Here is a 19,247-nt window from a genome sequence, read left to right as displayed (position 1 = left end):
TGCCCCACAGTATGAGTTATATCTCGATACTTAGCAGCTACAACAGCCAGCTCTCGTTCACTGAGCACCTACTATGTGCCAAGCACAGTGCTATGTGCTTTACATGCATGTTCTCATTTGATCTTCAACAGCCTTTTCAAAGTCTTTTAGAACCATCTTAAAGGCAAGGCCACTGGGCCTCACAAGCATGAAGATCCTGAGCAAGGTCACAAAGCTGATAACTTGCAACTATACCAGAATCTGCAAAATCAAATGTCAATGGGGCCAGGGTGGCAGAACACAGGAGAGCACAGGCCCCAGGTCTGACTCCACCCAGAGCAGCAGAGGGGCTAGAGAAGCTCACAATTTGCAATGGTGGCAACCAATTCAATTAAGAAGATTAACCAAAGTCCCTATCTATTAGAAATATTTACAGATGCAATAATATGATGTCTTCCATTAGCTTTTATACACTGTCGGGGGGCATATTATAATTTGAGAAATGGTGGGGCAAATACAATGAGATTGTGCAAACGAGTAATAACTGTTAAAGCTGAAGACTTGGTTTATGGAGATTCATGTTGTTCTCTCTAAAGAAATCTAATCTACTTAATCTAGTCTATCTTCTCTTCCCTTTCCCCTTTCTTTCTTCTTTCTTTCTTCCCTCTCTTTCTTCTTCCCTTCACTTCCCCTCCCTTTCTCTCCCTCTCTCCCTCCTTGGTGGCCAGTTTTCAATCTCTACCCCCACCACTCTCTCTACAGTGAAAACAAGATAGGCTTTAAGCAGTTTCTTGAGGACTGATAACAGGTTGATGCATCTTTGATGATCCTTGTCAGAAGTCACCCCACCAGAGCTCACCTGCTGTACTTGGCCTAGAGGCCTGCTGCTGGTCAGCAGGCTTGTGGATGGCTCCTGAGTACTCTTATACTGTGGTTTCTTATCAAAGTGTGACAAGCTTAGTAAATACACTCTTCTGTCACCTCTTCCTGCTGTGCAGAGCGAGCATTTCTTTAAGTGTGTCAGGCCATATCACCTTAGATAAAAGCTGACCAACCCCAAACATTTCTTCCTGAGTCAGCTTCCTTTTTTTGTTGTTGTTAGGGAAACGAAACACTAAGCTCATAAGAAGTGTACCCAGCTTCCAATCATTTAGCAAATACAAATGCTTTCGCCTAGTTATGATGCTTCCTTCATTTTGTATACACAGAGGACATTTTGTGAAATGTAAAGCATGCTATTTTTTTCCCCAGTGGAAGGTGAGAAGCTCCAGCATTTAAAAATAATCACACACACACACACACCCCAACACAAGTCAACAACACATGTAGATCTTATTCTATGCCAGGTACTTGCAAAATCCATAATTCCTAAAATTCTCTTGATGGCATCCTCTTTAACAAAGACATAATTTGCAACTAGACTGGGTAAAGATAGACAGCCATTACTTTCTTAATGGCCAACTACCCCAAAAGGCTCAGTTAAGTGATCTCAACTAGCAATCTAATCAATTAAAATTGGTAAGTGAAATACTTTTAACTTTTATTTCAGCAGGCCATTCTTGGCGGGAGAGGGAGGAAATGTGAGTTCCCAGCATAAAATTTAATTCCATTTTCAAATAGAATACAGTAGCCCTTTAAAGCAAGCTGTTTCCCTTTCTTTGAATCAAATCAGAAAAAGACTGGTTTGTAGTTCTCTAGAAAACCCGATCAATTTAAACCCTTACAGAACCCACTATGGCCATTTCTCAAAAGTGAAAAGCCAAAGATGGGCACAGAGCACAGAGAGAACATAGCTTCTTTGTTCTTCCAAGAAAAAGAAGGAGAAAAGAACATAAACAAAGAGGCAGAAAAAGAAGCTAGACAGCCAGGTAAACTCATAATAATCACTTACTCTGCTGTTCATATGCTTCACCTCATTTAATTCATGAGTGATACTGACAACAATTTCCTGAGAATAGTTACATGCTAGGCACATTTGGTCAAGTCACATTTCTTTTTTTTTTTTTAAATCCTCATCAAAGGATATTTTTTTTTCATTGCTTTTCAGAGAGAGTGGAAGGGAGGGAGAGAGAAAGAGAAACATCGATGTGAGAGAGCAATCCAGGTACGTGCCCTTGACTGGGAATCAAACTGAAGACCCTTCAGTGTGAGGGTTGACGCTCTAACCACTGAGCACACCAGCCAGGGCTCAAGTTACATTTCCTATTATATTTCACTCAAGTGTCAAAACAGCCCCAAATATAAAGAAGGTCATCCCCATTTTCTAGGCGAGAAAACAGACACTGTGAGGGTTTCAGGCATTTGTTCAAGGGCAGGAGTATCTGGCTTGAAAGCCAACTCTCAGTGGTCTATCTCATGATTGCTGGTCACACAACTGAATTGTTTTGTCAAAACTAATTCAATTGTACACTAAACTTGGTGAATTTTATTGGCTGTAAATTATATTTCATAAAGCTGATTTAAAACAAGGACCCCTTTCTTCATACTACACAACAAAGAATGGCATTTGCTGTTCCTGCTTACTCAGATTCCATGTCTTCTTTACAAGTTTCCCATGAGGGCTCTTTCCTTCCTCACTCTCAGGTGATGGGGCTCAAAAGGAACAGGCTCCACTTCCAGCTCTGGGCTTATGACCCCAGCCTAGCCAATCACTGAGTTGAATTCCTCTGACCATTGACTGGTTCAGGGATGGTCATATGACCCACGCTGGGCCAATGAGAGCACAGCCCTGGACTTCTATAAAAGGGAAAGAGTAGCTCTGTTTCTGTCAGGCCTGCTTAGCTGCTTCAACAGATCTTGGAGCTGCTGATGGCCACTGGTTGCTACTTGGTGAGAGCCCACCTGAGGATGAAACCAGAACAAAGGAAAGTAGAGCTTCCTGATGACACTGCTTGAGCACCTAGATCCAGCCATGCCCGAAGGCAGTTAATCCTGGACTTTCTAGTGACACCAGCCAATTCCCCTTGCTTTTTCCTTAAGCAAGCATATGTTGGGTTTTCTGTCCATTATAACTAAAGAGTCCTAACATACTACAATGCCTTTAAGAATCAGAAAACCATCTTGTCTGCCCCCTAGCAAATCGAGGAAAGAGAGAGCTACGTAGACACAAGACACATGAGGAGGTTATGGTAAAATGACCAGGCTTTATACCTTTTGTCTCCTTTAAATATCAGCCTCATGCTGCAGTGTATTAAATAAATAGCCCAAGGATTCAGGTTGAGCACAGTTCTCTGGCCTCCAAAGCTTTTATTCATGTCTATCATAATACTGGTGATTTGCTTCCTTTTGTTTTTTAATCTTCACCCAAGAATATGTTTGGGGGAGGGGGTAGGAGAGAGAGAAAGAAACATCGATTGGTTGCCTCCCATATGCACGCCCCAACTGGGGATTGAACCTGCAAACCAGGTATGTGCCCTGACCAGAAATTGAACCGCAACCTTTTGGTGTACGGGATGATGCTACAATCAACTGAGTCACCCGGTAAGGGTGTGATTTGCATTTTTGAAAGCCTTTTTTTTTTAAAGCAGCAGAACCCTTTAATCGTTGGATTCATACAGAAAACCCTTAATAGACAAAACCAATCAAACTGATGCTGCTATGATTGCATGGAGAATGGAGATCCTGGAGCTTGAGGATCCCCAAAGCCCTGGCACAGATCTTTTAGCAAACCACCTGCACAGCTCCGCCTAGTCTCCAGAGAGCAGAACCTACAAGCCCAGAATCAAAGTGCCTAGAATCTGGGTCCCCTTCTTCAAAAGTTTTATGGGACATGCACACTCTATTACTTCAAGACAACAGATCAACCCCAGTACACAATGCAGGTCACGCACCGACCCTTACAGTGACGTGTGAGTCAGCACCATAGTGTCCCCCCTGCTGTGACTCAGAGGCCAACTCACTGAGATCTAGGACGTCATCGGTTTTAATCAGATCTTCCTCCCGAGTCAGTGGCAACTGGGTCTCCGGCTCACCTCGCAGTTGCAGTGACAGTGAACGGAGCATGAAGAACACCCGGATGGCCTGAATGGACAATGCAGAGAATAGAGAAAGGTGAGATTGCAGTCATTTTGGTGAAATGCTCCACATGAAGAAATCATACCATGATACTTGATTAAAAACAAAACAAAGCCTGCCTCTCCCCCTCTCCCAGTATCATGGCTCTGGTGCTTTCAGAGCAAGACAAAAAACAAAAAACCGCCAAAGGCACAGCCTCTTTTCAGTTAGCCATGTCCACGGGTTCAGGCGTGGGCCACTTTCCCTCAACTGAGCACCTGTCATTTGCCAGGACATTTACCCTTGTGTCATGTGACCTTGATGACACCCAAGGAGGTGACATGATCTGCCCAGGCACACATCTAGGGAGGGCTAGAACCAGGCCTCTTTCAACTAAACCAGGATGGAATTTGGAAATCCAAATCAGGGAAAGTATTTCAAGGTCCCACTGACTGAATGTAGGGGCAGGGGCGGCAGAAGAGAGGCAATGCTTGTGGGGCTCAGAGCCAGCCAGACCCCATTAAGGCCCTGCCCCTCCCTGGATGAGCCCCTTCACCTCGGAGCCTTGGTCTCTTGGCCTTCCACCAGGGTGTGTTACTGACGGGGCAGCTCACCTGGCGCCTGGCAGATGTGCAGTGGTGTTAGTGCCCTAAGCGCCCCTCAGGCCTCCCCTGCCAGCTCTCTGGGGGCAGAGGCAGCTCCACTAGCGCTGGGATTCTTGGCTCCTGGAAGAGGTGTCTGGAAGAATCCTGTGTGGCCATTAGGCATTTCCAGAGAGCAGGAAAAAAGCAGAAGCCCAGGCCCCGGAAGCCAGAGAAGTTTGTGCAGAAAGCAGCCTTCACCCCGAGCCAGCTTGTTCCCTTTGAGTCTTAATTGGGGCTGACTTGCCCACCAACCCGAAGGCAGGAAGCAGAAGGGCAGCCCACAGGAGAGGCCTCCTCCAGACCACTGTCCCTGACTTCAGCTGATGGCCAGAGGTAAACAGCTCCGGAGTCAGACATATGAGATCTGTGTTGGACTCCCAGCTGCACAAAACTGGGTAAGGCCTCTGACCTCTGTGAGTTTCAATGTCCTCATCTGTGAAATGTCCCCACCTTGCCGGGCTGCTAAAAGGTTCTGAGATAAAGCTGGGGGGTGGGGCAGGAAGCAGCTAACATGTGTTCTATAAAGGGGCAGCTATCCTTTACTCTAGTCACTCGCCAGCTGGGCACGGGGGCGGGCATGGGACAAACCACTGTCGCCACTGGTGAGCCACACGAAAATGAATTCCAGCCCACTTTTGGGTCTTCTTGTTTACAGTTCTGAGGACTATAGGCTTGGCCTACTGAGAGAAGAGGTTGCCCTTTATATGACAAGGTATCTCCCAAAACAAGGACTCCTGATAATCCAGGGAGTAAAGATGCCCAACGGCAGGCCTAACACAAATCCTGCCTTGGCCGGGAACCAGCAGGAGACCTTGGGACAATCACTTCATCTAATGTAGAAAACTAGAAGAACAATCCTACTTCCTGGACCTACAGTCAACCATGAGCCCTAGAGAAAGATAAGTTTTTATATTATAACTAAAGGCCCGATGCACAAAATTTGTGCAAGAGTAGGCCTTCCTTCCCCTGGCTGCCGGCACCAGCTTTCCTTTTGCACCTGGGACCCAGGCTTCCCTCCAGCAGCTGGCAGGCACCCAGGACCCACGCTTCCCTTGCAGCCCTGTCTTCATCCAGAAGGTCGTCCGGAAGGACGTCCAGTCTAATTAGCACATTATGCTTTTATTATTATAGATGGTGATGGTAGTGGCATTAGTACTGATCTGATCTTAGTTTTTAAAGTACAGTCTTCATAAAGACATCTGCAACAATAAGAAGAGGTATACTTTCATTAAAAAAAAAATCAAAACAGCTTTTATTCATAACGCTCCTATCGTGTGCCTGGCAATGTGGTACTTGCCTGAAATGTAAAGATTTTATGCAGGAAGAAACACCGCGGAGGGGCAAAGAAATCTAAGTTTACGCAGCTGCTGAGTGGCTGATCTGGGGTTGAACGCAGGAATGTATGACACTTGTGTCACTTAACCAAGCACAGGAGGAGAAGACATTCCAATGCTCACGCCAGCCTAAGTGCAGAAAGCCCAAGATGTGGGTGGGCACCTAACCTATGTGGCAGTTTGAGAAAATAGGGAGTCATGGCCTTGAGATGAGGGAAAAAGAAGAAAAAGGCCCATGGCAGTCAGGTCCGAGTTAGGTGGATGCTTCATTTCACTGTCAACAACCCATTCCTCTCGGGGCTCTGAAGGCAGAGAAATCAAGAGGACCCTGGACAGGGATGAGGAAAGACAAATGTGTGCAGCTTATACCCATCACTCTGAAAACCAGAGCCTTCCAATATAAAAGGAGTTTGAAACTTGGCCCCTAATGTGGACCTTTTTGGTAAAACATCTGCTTTTGCTCTTTAAGCAATAGATGGAAGATATTTCCAGGAATACAAAATAATAAAAATATGAAGAATATAAAATATATAAAGTAGGACCCCCCAATAATATTTTTCCTGGTTCCTGCCCCAACTGCTAAGAGCAGGAAGAGTGCATGAGAAACCACGGCAGGTTCCCACGGGGCCCGGTGCTCCACTTGGGGGAAAGCTGGGCTCCCATTGGGGGCTATTGGATCTGGCAGGCACTTGACCAGCGACACAACTCCTGAGAATTCATAAAAGTTAAGACACTAGGAGAAGACATAAAATTCATCCCACCACCCCCTGAAATAATACCCATGCCCTCTGCTACCCACCGTCTGCCAGGTATGGGAGGGCCCTATACTGTGTCATCTCATTCTAGCCTTTTAAGGACCTGCTTGTTTCTCATTGTACAGATAGGAAACTATAGCCCAGAGATGTTAGGCAGCTACTCAAGGTGACTCAATTAACAATCAGACTCCCAAAGTCTACATTCTTCCAACCACATGCCTTTGTCTTCAATAGATTTAAGCTTGGGATCCAGCCTTCTACTGAGTACTTTACTTTGCTAAATAAACATGCAAATTTAAAAATAATACTAAAAAAGAATTATTCTTTGAGGTGCTTCCACAGAATGCCAGGAAGACTGACTCTGGAAGAGCAGATTAAATTTGGGAAGGGTGACAGCTGACTAAATTCAGATATAAAGAACTCCTCCAGTTGACTTCAATGCATGGGGAGCAAACTCTGGCAAGAGAGTCCTGGGGATGAGTCCAACGAGTGGGGCAGAAGGATGGGTTCAGTCAGACAAACCTTGACTCAACCTGGGGTCAGGCAAGAAGTATGATTTCCCCAAGCCCAGGCTCAAGCTCTGGAAATGGGGACTCCCACCCCTGAGATCATGGGGCCACTACAAACATGCAATGACAAAGTGCAGGTGACACACTGAGCCCTGGCGCTGGTCCTGAATCAAAGGCTCTGCTGGAGCCCTTCCCCTGCTTCCCTTGCTGCATTTGCAAGCTGCTGAGTTTAGGCGACAGTTACTCAGGTTAGCAGCCCACCAAGACCGTGAACGTAGCTGTGAAAGTCAGTCATTCTTAAGAGTGCTGAAGCAGTTTAAAGTGGGCACAGCCCATTGGGAAAGCAATCTGGCAATATGTAGAGAGTCACACACACAAAATTATTCATACCCTTTGAACCAGAAATTCCACTTCTGGGAACTTATCCTAAAGAAATAAGCCAAAAGAAAGAAAACACTGTGAAGCTGCTCATTACAGTTCAGTTGAAAATAATGTAAGACTGCAAGCAACCAAAATGTCTACCAACAGGAAAATGCCTAAGTAAATTATGTCAGAAGCCACCAGAAAGACTTTTATGCACCAGTAAGAAAGTAGACTTATTAAAACTGTATTATCACATGACAAACTTCTTGCTCTACAAAGGAAAGATAAAGGGGTGTGAGGATAAAAGCAAGGTCATGGTACACTCTCCCTGAAAGCATGTTAAGATGTGTTTGCAAAGATAGGGAGGAGACAAAAGAAATGTCTAAGTGTTGATTGTGTAGGGTGATGAAATCATGGGAAAATTTTCCCTCTACTTTTGAAACTTTGTGAGGTGCTACTGAATTTTCTTTAATGCATAATAAATATCCAAGGAGTAAAGCAAAATATCCTATTTCTTCAAGGCCAGTAGTGATAAACAAAAATTGTGGTTTTATAAGAGAACAGGGAAATAGAATGCAGGGACAAATAAAACTTTATGCAAATAATTTATTTCATAATGGTTTCCAAGATTATTAACATAAAGATGGCTAGTGTCTTACATTCAGAGTTTGATATCCACCAAAAAATTCTCTCCCAAACTCTTTTCTTTAGCACTAAACTTTGGTAGATTTAGATCAGTAAAGACTATTTCTTTCCCACCTAAGGTGCTGGAATACTCTACCAACGTTCAGCCAACATTCCCTGAGTGCTTACTGCCTGCTAGGCACTGGGCTCTGTCACCTCACAGTCACTCTCTCATCTACTTTGAGCAAGGGCTGACAGGCAGGATACACAAGGAAGTTCAGGCACGGAGAAATTAAGTAACTTACTCGAGGTCACACAGCTAGAGTTGGGATTGACTGACGAGCTTTCTCTCAAATACCCCTGCACAGGGGGAAGTCCAGCCCAAGTCTTAGGTTCTGCTTTCATGTTCTCATCAGACCCCAGTAGTTCTTGTGACCCTTATTTCAACATGAATTTCCCTTCTCAGCTGTCATGACCAAGTGACACTCTTGCTATTTTGATCTTTCTTATATTATTTGTTCACTGTCTAGTCTTACATCTTATAGTGCCTAGCACCTAGAAAATGCTTAATAAAGATGCCAAATCAAAGAATAAATAGTGTAATTTGCAAAATGCATGAGGAAAATATGACTTTATTGCCAGGTTCCTCTCCATGGCCTGCGAGTCCCTGCACCCCACCTCTCGTAGCCCCGCTCCTTCTCCTGGCCCCTTCACTCACTCTACTCCAGTTACCCCGCTCCTTGAGCACACTGTGCTCTGCCCCATCAGGAACTTTGCACTCACTGTTGCCTTCATCTGGAAAGTGCCTCCTTTAAGTCTTTGCATGGCTGCCTCCTTCTCGCTCTTCAGTTTCAGCTCAGGTCTCAACCTTGGCGGAGGAGCCTTCCTCCTATGATATATCGCTATATATCTAAACTAGTGCCAGCCCCCTTTCCTTCAGAGCCTTTACTGCAGAGTGATAACACACTTGTCATTCGCTTACTTGCTAATAAACTTTACCTCTCCCGATTTCATGGGAGGTTCAGAAGGCAGCGACATTTTCCCTGGTCCCCAGCATTTGGCAAAGGAATCTAGTAGTTCTTTGATGAATGTATGAAGGAATCGTTTACAAGTTAGCAATGATTTACTAGTCCGGTTGTTTGAACTTCTCTCACAAGTCCCTAAGGAAAATAAAGGGTGGGATTTCTGAAATGCTCACCCTCCTAGAGTTAGAAAAGTCTAGTTAGTAGGAAAAAAAAAAGCCTTTGAATCCAAAAGATGAAATGGAATGTTCTTTGGATACAAGCAAAGAACTTGAAACAAACCACATAAGCCCTCAATTGCTTGTTAAACCATACACTTCCTTAAGTTCAAATTCAAAGCACACCGCAGCACTCATGTCTGAAACGGGCTGAGGAGCTAAACTTCTGGAGGATTCCAAATAGCTAGCTACCTTGCAACGGAACTGGACTGAGGTGAGTGGTGGAAATTCCCCTTCAGAAACTGATTCTTCACTATATTGTACACCTGAAACTAATATAATATTGTATGCCAACTATACTTAGACTAAAAACAGAAAGAAGTTGATTCTTGAAGTCAACAAGGGAAGTTTCTTAGGCGGATGGCTGTGCTTGCGGGTGGCCAACCTATTTTAATATCAACCTTCTCCCTTGCTCTAAATCCATGGGCCCTGGATTTGCTTTTATAAACTTGTCAGACAAAGACCGACCAAAGGCCCTAGGGAAGCCCAGATGTTCCCAGAGGTTCTGTCCATGCTTCAGTTATTAGGACTATGCAACACATCTGGGGCAAGGGAGGTGGGCAGCACAGCCCCAGGAACTTGCAGCTAAGTGAGCCGTGAAGGGCAATGAGAAGAAGCAAACCCCTGTCATCAGGAACTGCCACTGGCTTCCAGTGTTTCTGCCTCTCATTGAGTCCTCACAACTCTGGCAAGGCGGGCACATGTTGCTTTCTAGATGGAGAGAGTGGCTTACAAGGGAGCAGGAACCCCAAAGCCCAGGCAACCCTTCCTCTGCCATATGCCTCACCCTTGAGTTTCTCCCATTCTCTCCTGTGGATCAGGACTGTCTGCCCTAAGCCAGCAGAGCATGGTGTCAGGAATCTGCTAACAGGGCCAAGGGCCTCGCTGGGCTCCAAGGCCCCTGAGATCTGGTTCCTCCAGCCTCTCGACTCATCACTTCCTATGTAGCCTCCCTCACTCTGGCTCCAGCCACAGTCCCTGCTTGGTGCTGGAATGTTCCACATCCCTCTCGTGTCTGCTCCCCACCCCTCCCCAGATAGGATTAGGGACCTGACCCCATGTTCCTTTCCTAACAGCCCCAGCCACATGGGTTGATGCTGCTCTTCCCACCTCACCCTCTAGACCAGGGGTGGGCAAACTTTTTGACTCGAGGGCCACAATGGGTTCTTAAACTGGACCGGAGGGCCAGAACAAAAGCATGGATGGAGTGTTTGTGTGAACTAATATAAATTCAAAGTAAAGGAGCGGAGGGGAGAGCAAGAGAACCGGATAGAACAGCCGGATCCGGCCCGCAGGCCGTAGTTTGCCCAAGGCTGCTCTAGACTCTGATTGCTTGAAAACTGGGGCTGTGTTTCTTATGTCCCTGGTGTCCAGTGCTGAGTAGCACTAATATATACAATGAAGGGAGCAGTGAAGAGCAGCGAGTCAGAGTGGCTCTGAGGCCATCCCAACTGAGCTGAATCCTGGCTCTGCTACTTTTTAAAAATATATTTTTATTGATTTCACAGAGGAAGGGAGAGGGAGAGAGAGATAAAAACATTAATGGTGAGAGAGAATCATTGATTGGCTGCCTCCTGCACAGCCCCTACGGGGGTCAACTCTGCAACTGGGGCACGTGCCCTGACTGGGAATTGAACCATGACCTCCTGGTTCATAGCCAATGCTCAACCACTGAACCACACCAGCTGGGCCTGGCTCTGCTACTTAATAGTTGGGTGACCTTGAGCAAATCACTTGACCTCTTCGTGCCCCAGTTTCTTCCTCAGTAAGATGGGAATAATAGTAATGACAACCTCTTAGGACAGTTGTAGAATTATGTGAGAAAATTCTTAAAGAATTGCTATGAACAATCCACTTTATAATAAAGAATGGGAGCTCGTGTAAGTGTTAACAAAGCCTGATGGACCATGTCCCAGAAAGGAGGCAGGATGCAACCTGGAGTGGCAGCTCTCAGCATTCACAGCCTTCTGGACCTTCTGGCTCAAAAGACTAGAGAACCTCAGAGACATGCAGCCCATTCGGGTGGGCAGCTTCACTGTAACCTTGCTGGGGAGCAACTCTTAGACCAACCAAGGCTAAGGGCGAGAGTGCCTGCACCATGAAGGAGTCACTGATACGACTCACACCTGTCAGAACCAGTCTCTTATAAAAGCTGATGCCAAGAATGCCCAGTGCAAACACCACCACCCACAAACACAATCGTGTGCCCGCCGCAGGGCCTGCAGCACTGGCTGGGAGCACATGGAAGGAAGGCGTCACTGGCTCGGACAGGGCGTGTTCTGTGGTGAGGCCTGTGGGTTTGGTCAGACAGCAAGGAACGTGGATTGACTTAAGACACATGGGTCCCACTTCCTCTGCCCCGCCTCCCCAGGCCTCTGTGGCAAAATTGCCAGCTGGGTGGAGGAAGGCCACAGAACCCTCTGGTCTGAGGCACATCTAGCAGGTCCCTCCTGCTTCTCATAATCCAAAACTTAAAACACCTCAGCTGCTCTGGTTAAAGCGGATTAACTCAGAGGAAGATACAGGCCGATAACAAGAGCTGAGTGCAATGAATTCCACTAATTTATCCACTAGCATTCACGTCTCCAGGGAATGATTTTCTAGGAAAAGGTTATGGTGCTTTCTAAGAAAGAAAGTGTAATCTTACGAGGGAGATAAAATACCATGAACAGCTCTGCGAGACTGCTTCAGAAAAAAACGCTGATAACAGAAGCACACACTCCAGCTGGGTTCTGAGAACTAGTCCACCCTTCACACAGGTCTCTCCCCCAGGCTGGCAAGAACCACCATTTCAATTGTTGTGCCTCACCCCAAGATCATTCAGATACCTTAACATCATACCATCCTGGGGGGTCCTGAGCGTCTCTGGGCTGATTCCACGCCAGCCCCACCTGCACTGTGTTGGCTTCTGCTCACTCTCCCATGTCCTGTGCAGACCTGGCCCCTGGCTTCCTCTCCCAAGCTCAGGGGGGCGGGGGGCCTGCACCAGCGAAGGCAGCCTCTCTGCAACCCACCCCCGGTGCCAGATGCAATGGGATTCCAATCCCTGCTTTAGCAGAGGGCAGCTGCTTGGGGAAGTTTCTCCTCTTGCGGGGTATGGCAGGTGTTGTCTGTCTCCCTGCTATCTTCACTTGTGTGGGAAGGCGGACTCATGACCTGATCAGAGACCTTTCTTCCCTGCTCTGTAAGTGGTCCTGGCAGACAGCTGCCAGGAGAGGCCAGGTCCAGTGCCCACTCACCCGTCGGGTCCTCTCCACGTCACCACATGGCAGCCGCTTCACAAAGTCAATGCCCGTCAGTGGCGTGCCTGTGGGGGGCAGCAGGATGGAGACGTCCATCATGAGATATTCCACGTTCATGGGCTTCATCTGGAAGAGAAACATCACAGAGGCCTCACTGGAAGGAGAAGGGGGCAGGGCAAGTCACACAGGTAGTTTAGCACGTGAACCCTGGATTAAGACTGAGAAGCCTGGAGGCAGGCAGATGTGTGAGATGGGCCTTTTTTTGGTTCCTAAGGTACAGATTTTCCCTTCGTTTGAAGTGACAGCTCTGACACTCTTGAGAAATGGCCTCCCTGCTATGAAAAGCTTTGCTTTCTCATCCTCATTTCCCTCCACCCAGCAGGGAGGGGGTCCTCAGGAAGGAGGCTGGCCCTGTTACTGTGGTCCCTTCAGGGTGGTCTGGCCCACGTGGATGTGCCTGACTGCTGCCCACCTCCTCCTCTCGGTACTTCCAGCTATGATGACACAGTTACAGTGATGGCAGCTTCCATTTAAGGAGAGCTGACTTCGGGGCAGGCGACAAGCTAAAGGCTTTGCATGTAGGATCCTGTTTAACCCTCCCCAACAAATGCAGAGGGAATGTTTCCCAATCTGCGAATGAGAAAAAAGATTCAGAGAAGCTGAGGAATGGATCTGGGCCCACTCAGTGGGCTGGTGGCAGAATCAAGACACAGACCCAGGCTCTAGGCCTCCTATGATTTGCACCACACGATCAACATCCCCCCTATCTTCCTTACCCCCTTAGCATCTTACCTGGGATAATAGAACAAAGCCACTTATTGAGCATCTACTAAGTGGCAGGCACCACAAGGCTCACTTCCTACTGGATGGTGGGTGCTGGTGCGGTCCCATATCACAGAGGGGGATACTGAGCTCAGAGGAAGGGCAGATGTCTATAGCCACTGGGCTGGTCAGGGGCAGAGCTGTCTCCTCCTTCCACACCACCTTCTCTGATTACTAAGACACTGTAACGTCACCTCCCCTCCTGAAACTGTTGCATCAGTACTGACCATTTACTGTACACATGTTGGACACTGACACTTCATTTATACCTGGCATTATAAAGGAACGACATTTCACAAAGGTAAATTTTCTATAGAATTCATTTTACCCCTTAAAGCATCACAAGCTTATTTTTGTGTCTTTTAGAATGTGGGCTTTAGTCACATTTTTTTGTCCCTCCTAACCAAAGCTAAGCAGGGCAAGGTTGTGGTGAAGGCCCAGCTGTCTGGAAACCTGGTTGAATGGGCCAGGGAGCCACTTAGTGCATGCTGCCTGCCTTTTTCTTTTGGACACTTAAAACACTTGGGCTTATTATAAACTTCCTGAATCACTTCACTCTTTGGTGAGTAATTTCCATGAAAAAGATCATTTATCATCTATTTATTGAGTGCTAACTAAGGGGCAGGTGCTGGGGATGCAGAGAGAAAGGAGCAACACAGAGAAAGCTGCAATCTGCTAACCCTATCTTTTCCCTCAATTCTGCCTGCTGGATGCAAAAAAGGAAGGCGCTGGGCTGGCACTGCAACTCAATGAACATTTCAGAAAATTCTGGTGGCATGGCAAAGAAGGAGGTGGCATAATATAGAGAGAAGGGCTGGGACTGGGAGGCGAGTTGCTCTGCCCCTCTCTGGCTGGCACATGTGGGCATCTCATTTAAGCTGACTCTCCTTTCCTTATCAGTAAAAGGAGGCTAATGATAGCAGCTACTCCACTGGGTTGGCATGGGGATGAGAGATTTAACATGTGTCACAGGCTTTCCACACCTGACACAGAGTAAGTCCTTAATCAAATACTATTCATATCAAAGTGAATCTTTCTGACCTGTCTTAAGACACAGCCCAGCTCAGGGAGAGTGAATGTCATCTGAAATTTCCACAGTGGCAGGGATCACCATTTCCAGTTTACCTCCCTACCAATCTCTGCAATCTGGGCAGAAAGCCCCAAGTCAGTGCTCTCTCCTCTCTCTTTCTTTCTCTCTCTTCTCTCTCCCCCCCCCCTCTTTTTCTCTCTTTCCCCCTCCTTTCCTCCTCCCTCCCTCCCTCCCTCCATTCCTCCCTCCGTCCTTTCCTCCCTCCGTCCCTCTCTTGGTTCGGCTGGGCAAGCTTTGTGGGAACACAGGTGCTTCTGGCCCCTCACTTACTGTCATGCTCCTGTACTCATCTTCAAACATGTCCAAAAAAATTTCTTCTCCCTAAAAGGGAGGGAAGAGAAAATTATGCATATTTCCCCCTATAAACAACAAAGTATTATGAACTTCAGTTCATGGCTTCTGGGACCATCTGTTTCTCATTAGAGAGTTCTTGTAAATCACCAGCAAGTAAAATGCACACATGAACATGAACACATGCTCCAACGAAAGCCCAGATATCAAATTGCACCTCTCAACGGTTTTCTCCCTTGCTTAAGCATATGTAGCTAGATTTATTCTGTCAAGGCAGTTACTTAAAAATACAAACAAAAAAAAACACACCATAGATAATTAAAATATTAAAATGGTTAATGTTTCAAGTGTTTATCATCCTCTATTTGTCGAGCATGGTTGAGGAATGGGGAACCCTGGTCAACTTGCCATGTTAAAACTATGAGGCTCCACACCTCTGAAAGGAAGAGTATAATTAAATATACTTAACACTAAAATTATAGGCCTGCTCCATTTGTTTTTGAGCCATGCCTTTGAGGTTCTGTAGTTCCTGCAGCCTTGAGGACTGTCTAGGGAAGTCCCTCTCAGGACAGGCTGGTGTGTGAACTTGGCTCCAATACATAAACCAGGGGCCAAGTCCCAGCTTTACTTCATCGAGACTCTCTTTGTTTCCCTGAGAGACTGGGATGGCAGCCCCTGTCTGTGTGGGTCTTTTTGAAGATGAAATGAGTAAGCACACATAAAAAGCTAGCACAGAGCCTGCCACTCAGTCAGGGCTAAGTGTTAGTGCCCACGATCATTATGGTCACTATTGAACGGGACCACGGCTAGGGAGGGGCTGGGAGATTCAGCTGAATGTATTATGACTATTAGAACTATCCTGTCTCTCTCATAAGTCCTGAATACCTCTTCCTCTTTCCCTCCCACCCCCCCCCCCCTTTCTCTCTCTGGCACATACACCCCACACACAGTCAATATGGGAAAAGCAATAGGTCCTTTATATAATTTTTCCAGTTAGCAGATCTACAGATAAATTTGAATATTCTTGTGTGGTGTAAATACCAGGTAATAACCACAGAAATAACAGCCCCTGAAAACCCAAAAGCTTCTCAGATATTATACTTAGGATGAAAGAGAGAGAAAACAGGGTTGGGAGAAGGGAGCCACAATTCAAATACAGTAAGTCCATACTTAACATTGTCGATAGGTTCTCGGAAACTGACTTTCAGTGAGATGACATAAAATGAAATCAATTTTACTATAGCTCAATTGATATATACAAGAGTTAAGTTCCTATAGCATATCTCTGGTCACAGAAACATAACACATTTCTAAATAAAAACCTAAAAACACTTCTAATATTAAACATTTAAGAAACATTAATAAAAACCAGGCATATCATTCTTTTCTAACCCACTTATTCTGGGTCAGGGTCGCAGGTGGCTGCCTGCCCTGGCAGTTCAGAGACAGAACGCCCTTCCCAGGCCACTCACACAACCACACACAGTCAGACTGGGACAATGCAGACACTAATTCTCCCCACATGCACATCTCTGAGATGTGGGAGAAACTGGAGTCCCTAGAGAAAACCTCTGCAGACATGGGGAGAACATGCAAATTCCACAGGTGGCCCAGGCTGGGAATCAATTTCTTCCCCTCAACATTATAAAAAAGTGACACTGAACAAAATGCTATTAGAGAACCTGCAGTATAAGCTCTCCTTTTGTTACAGGACTCCAGGGCAGGAGGAATAGGGAAACTGAGACAGGAAAGTTAAAACAAGGCCAAACAGTGTTGACAATTTGCAGCCAGCTTGTAAATAAGCCATTATCTTTCCCAGCCAAGGACACTTGAGAGCAAATGGTTAAAAATCTCCTTAACAGGAGATGGAGGAAGGAGGGGGAAAGGAGAAAGGAAAAAAAAAAAGGCCGTTTTAAGCAGAAAAGCTAGCAGTCTTGAAGCTTGGTGAGATAAAGTTGCCAGGTGCTTCTCAAGAATTCTGGGAAGGCCACAACAAAGTAAAAAGGGACCTTGAGAATTAACCTGCACCAAGATATTCAGCAAAGGAATTCTGAAGCCTGTAGACAGGAGGGTGTGTAATGCCTCGGACCCTCACCAAACTCGCTCTTCAGATTAGCTGAGAGCCCATCTGCGCGTGTTAGGCCGGATGACAGATTTGCTTGCCATGCTTCTTTAATAAATTTGCTTGCTTTAATTGCTTTAATAAATTGGCTTTATCGCAACAAAGTCAAGGTCTCTCGTATAAATTCATTTATATCAGACGACAAGGATTGAGGTTGGAAACAGCCCTCTCCCACTGACTCAGGGGGCTGTCTGGTAACACCTCTCTGTTGTCAGTGAGAGGTGCCTCTAACACTTTTGTTAATGGTAAAGAAAAACCCTTTGGGAAAATGCCTACTAATGTGTCTTTCTGTTTTTGCAATCCAGAAGCTTTCTCGTGAGCCGCGGTTTGCCGCTCTGTTGACTAATGAGTTGACAACCACTGGAATAGGGGCTTAATCACAAGGAACAACAACAGCCTGTAATTATTGGAATCGAGAGTCTAGGTCAGTTGTCAGCAAACTCATTAGTCAACAGAGCGGCAAACCGCGGCTCGCGAGCCGCAGTTTGCCGACCACTGGTCTAAGGGGAGACTAGGATTTCCTTCCCATGTGTGGGGGCCACAGTGGAGCCACCCTCGTCTGGGCATGCCCACTGTGTTTCAGTTGCAGGGGGTCATCGGACACTGGGGAGGTGGACTTCCAGATTACATGCCTTGATTTTATTTCAGTGAACACTGACAATAATGGCCAGTGGCTTAAAAAGTGTCCTGCAGGCCTGGCTGGTTTGACTCTGTGGATAGAGAGCGTCAGCCTGTGGACTGAGGGTCCTGGGTTCGATTCTGGTCAAGGGCACATGCCCAGGTTGTGGGCTCCATCCCCAGTGGGGGGCATGCAGGAGGCAGCCAATCGATGATTTTCTGTCTCTCTCTCCCTCTCTGAAATCAAAAGAAATATATTTTTAAAAAAAGGTTATATGTAAATTAAAAAAACAGAGTATCCTGCAAAGAAAAAGGCTTCTTGCATATATCTATATAATCCACAGAAGTTTAGAGAGAATACAAAAAATGAAGCACAGAGGAACACGAAACAGCAGTACCGACACCATCTCCTAAGAGGATCTCTTCATCGGTTAAAATACCGGGGGAACCTTCACTAACTGGATCTGGAGAGATCTGATGTGGAGGCCAAAAAATTAGAAATCTACTAGACAGTTTGATATATGGATTAATCCACTTTTGCTGACAAATGATGAGCTTTTCAAGTAAGGAGTTAATCAAAACTAGGAGTTAATCAAAACCATCACAATGAGATATTTAAAAAGTAATCACCTAGAACCTAAACACAAATCTACAAATTTTTCTGATACTGTCAAGTCATGATGGTACTTGACAAAATCTCACTAAACTTAATGACTAATGTTTGGAAGCCTGTATGAGGTTTCTTAGCATAAATGTATATAAATAATATACATGTATATAATTCATAAGTTCATATGTAATTCACAAGTAATTTTATATGTATAAGCAAATATAATTCATGAACATATAAATTCATATACATAATTTAGTCATGTGTGCATGTATAGATATAATTCATAATTTACATATGAATCCATCCATAAACAAATTCTTATCGAGTTGATAAACAAATTGTCATATACTAGCGGTGAATCTTCGAAAGTTGTACTGATAAGAGGGCATGGGCAGAAAAGTTGAGAGACCACTGCTCTGGAGATTATGAAATTGAGCATTTTGACTCAGGAACCACAGGTAGCAAAACAACTGAAGACATGCAACCTTTGTGTGTACAGGGCAGACTCCACAATCCTGTTTATACAACGCATACCACCCTGATGAGCCCCGTGCACTGCCAGTTTACCTTATAAAAGTGCCGCAGTAGGTGAACGCTTTCTTCTCTTGCACCCTGTAAAAGAGGGAAGATGTGGAGGCAGGTGTCATGGAGGCAAGTGAATTGGGTAAATTACTGATTCTAAAATCTGAGTATATATAAGACAGATATGGGGCTAATATCCTTAATCTACTAGTATAAGTGGTTTTTAATGAGAAAGGGAGAAAGAGAAAGAGAGAGAGCTCAAAATAAGAAATGAGCAGAGGATAGGTGATTCATTGTGACATGGAAAGCTGTTAATATACAGCTAAGTGGGGGGGAATGGATTATAAAATATGGTCATGACTCTATTTTTATTTTTTAAAATCTGTGTGAGTATGTGTGTATCTAGAAAGACACACACACCAAAATGTCAACTATAGTTACTTTTAACAACTGTACTTTCTAAATTTCTAAAATAAACATGGAAAA

General features: G+C 45.5%; 1 protein-coding gene across 4 annotated transcripts in view; it reads right to left on the bottom strand.

The window, feature by feature from the left end:
• Positions 1 to 19,247, bottom strand: part of CLEC16A (C-type lectin domain containing 16A) — a 231,621-nt gene that overhangs the window by 109,568 nt on the left and 102,806 nt on the right. For all 4 annotated transcript variants that reach the window (XM_080679440.1, XM_080679438.1, XM_080679439.1 and 1 more), the window contains exons 15-18: positions 18,807 to 18,851; positions 14,866 to 14,916; positions 12,681 to 12,809; positions 3,879 to 3,999 (exon numbers count right to left, since the gene is read on the bottom strand). In XM_080679440.1, the coding sequence (XP_080535566.1) occupies positions 3,879 to 3,999; positions 12,681 to 12,809; positions 14,866 to 14,916; positions 18,807 to 18,851 (346 nt within the window). The remainder of the gene's footprint in view (positions 1 to 3,878; positions 4,000 to 12,680; positions 12,810 to 14,865; positions 14,917 to 18,806; positions 18,852 to 19,247) is intronic.

This window comes from Plecotus auritus (assembly GCF_963455305.1).
Source record: "Plecotus auritus genome assembly, chromosome: 7".
Classification (NCBI taxonomy): Eukaryota; Metazoa; Chordata; class Mammalia; order Chiroptera; family Vespertilionidae; genus Plecotus; species Plecotus auritus.
Note: the sequence above shows the minus strand (reverse complement) of the source record. Positions and strands in the feature narration are given on the sequence as shown.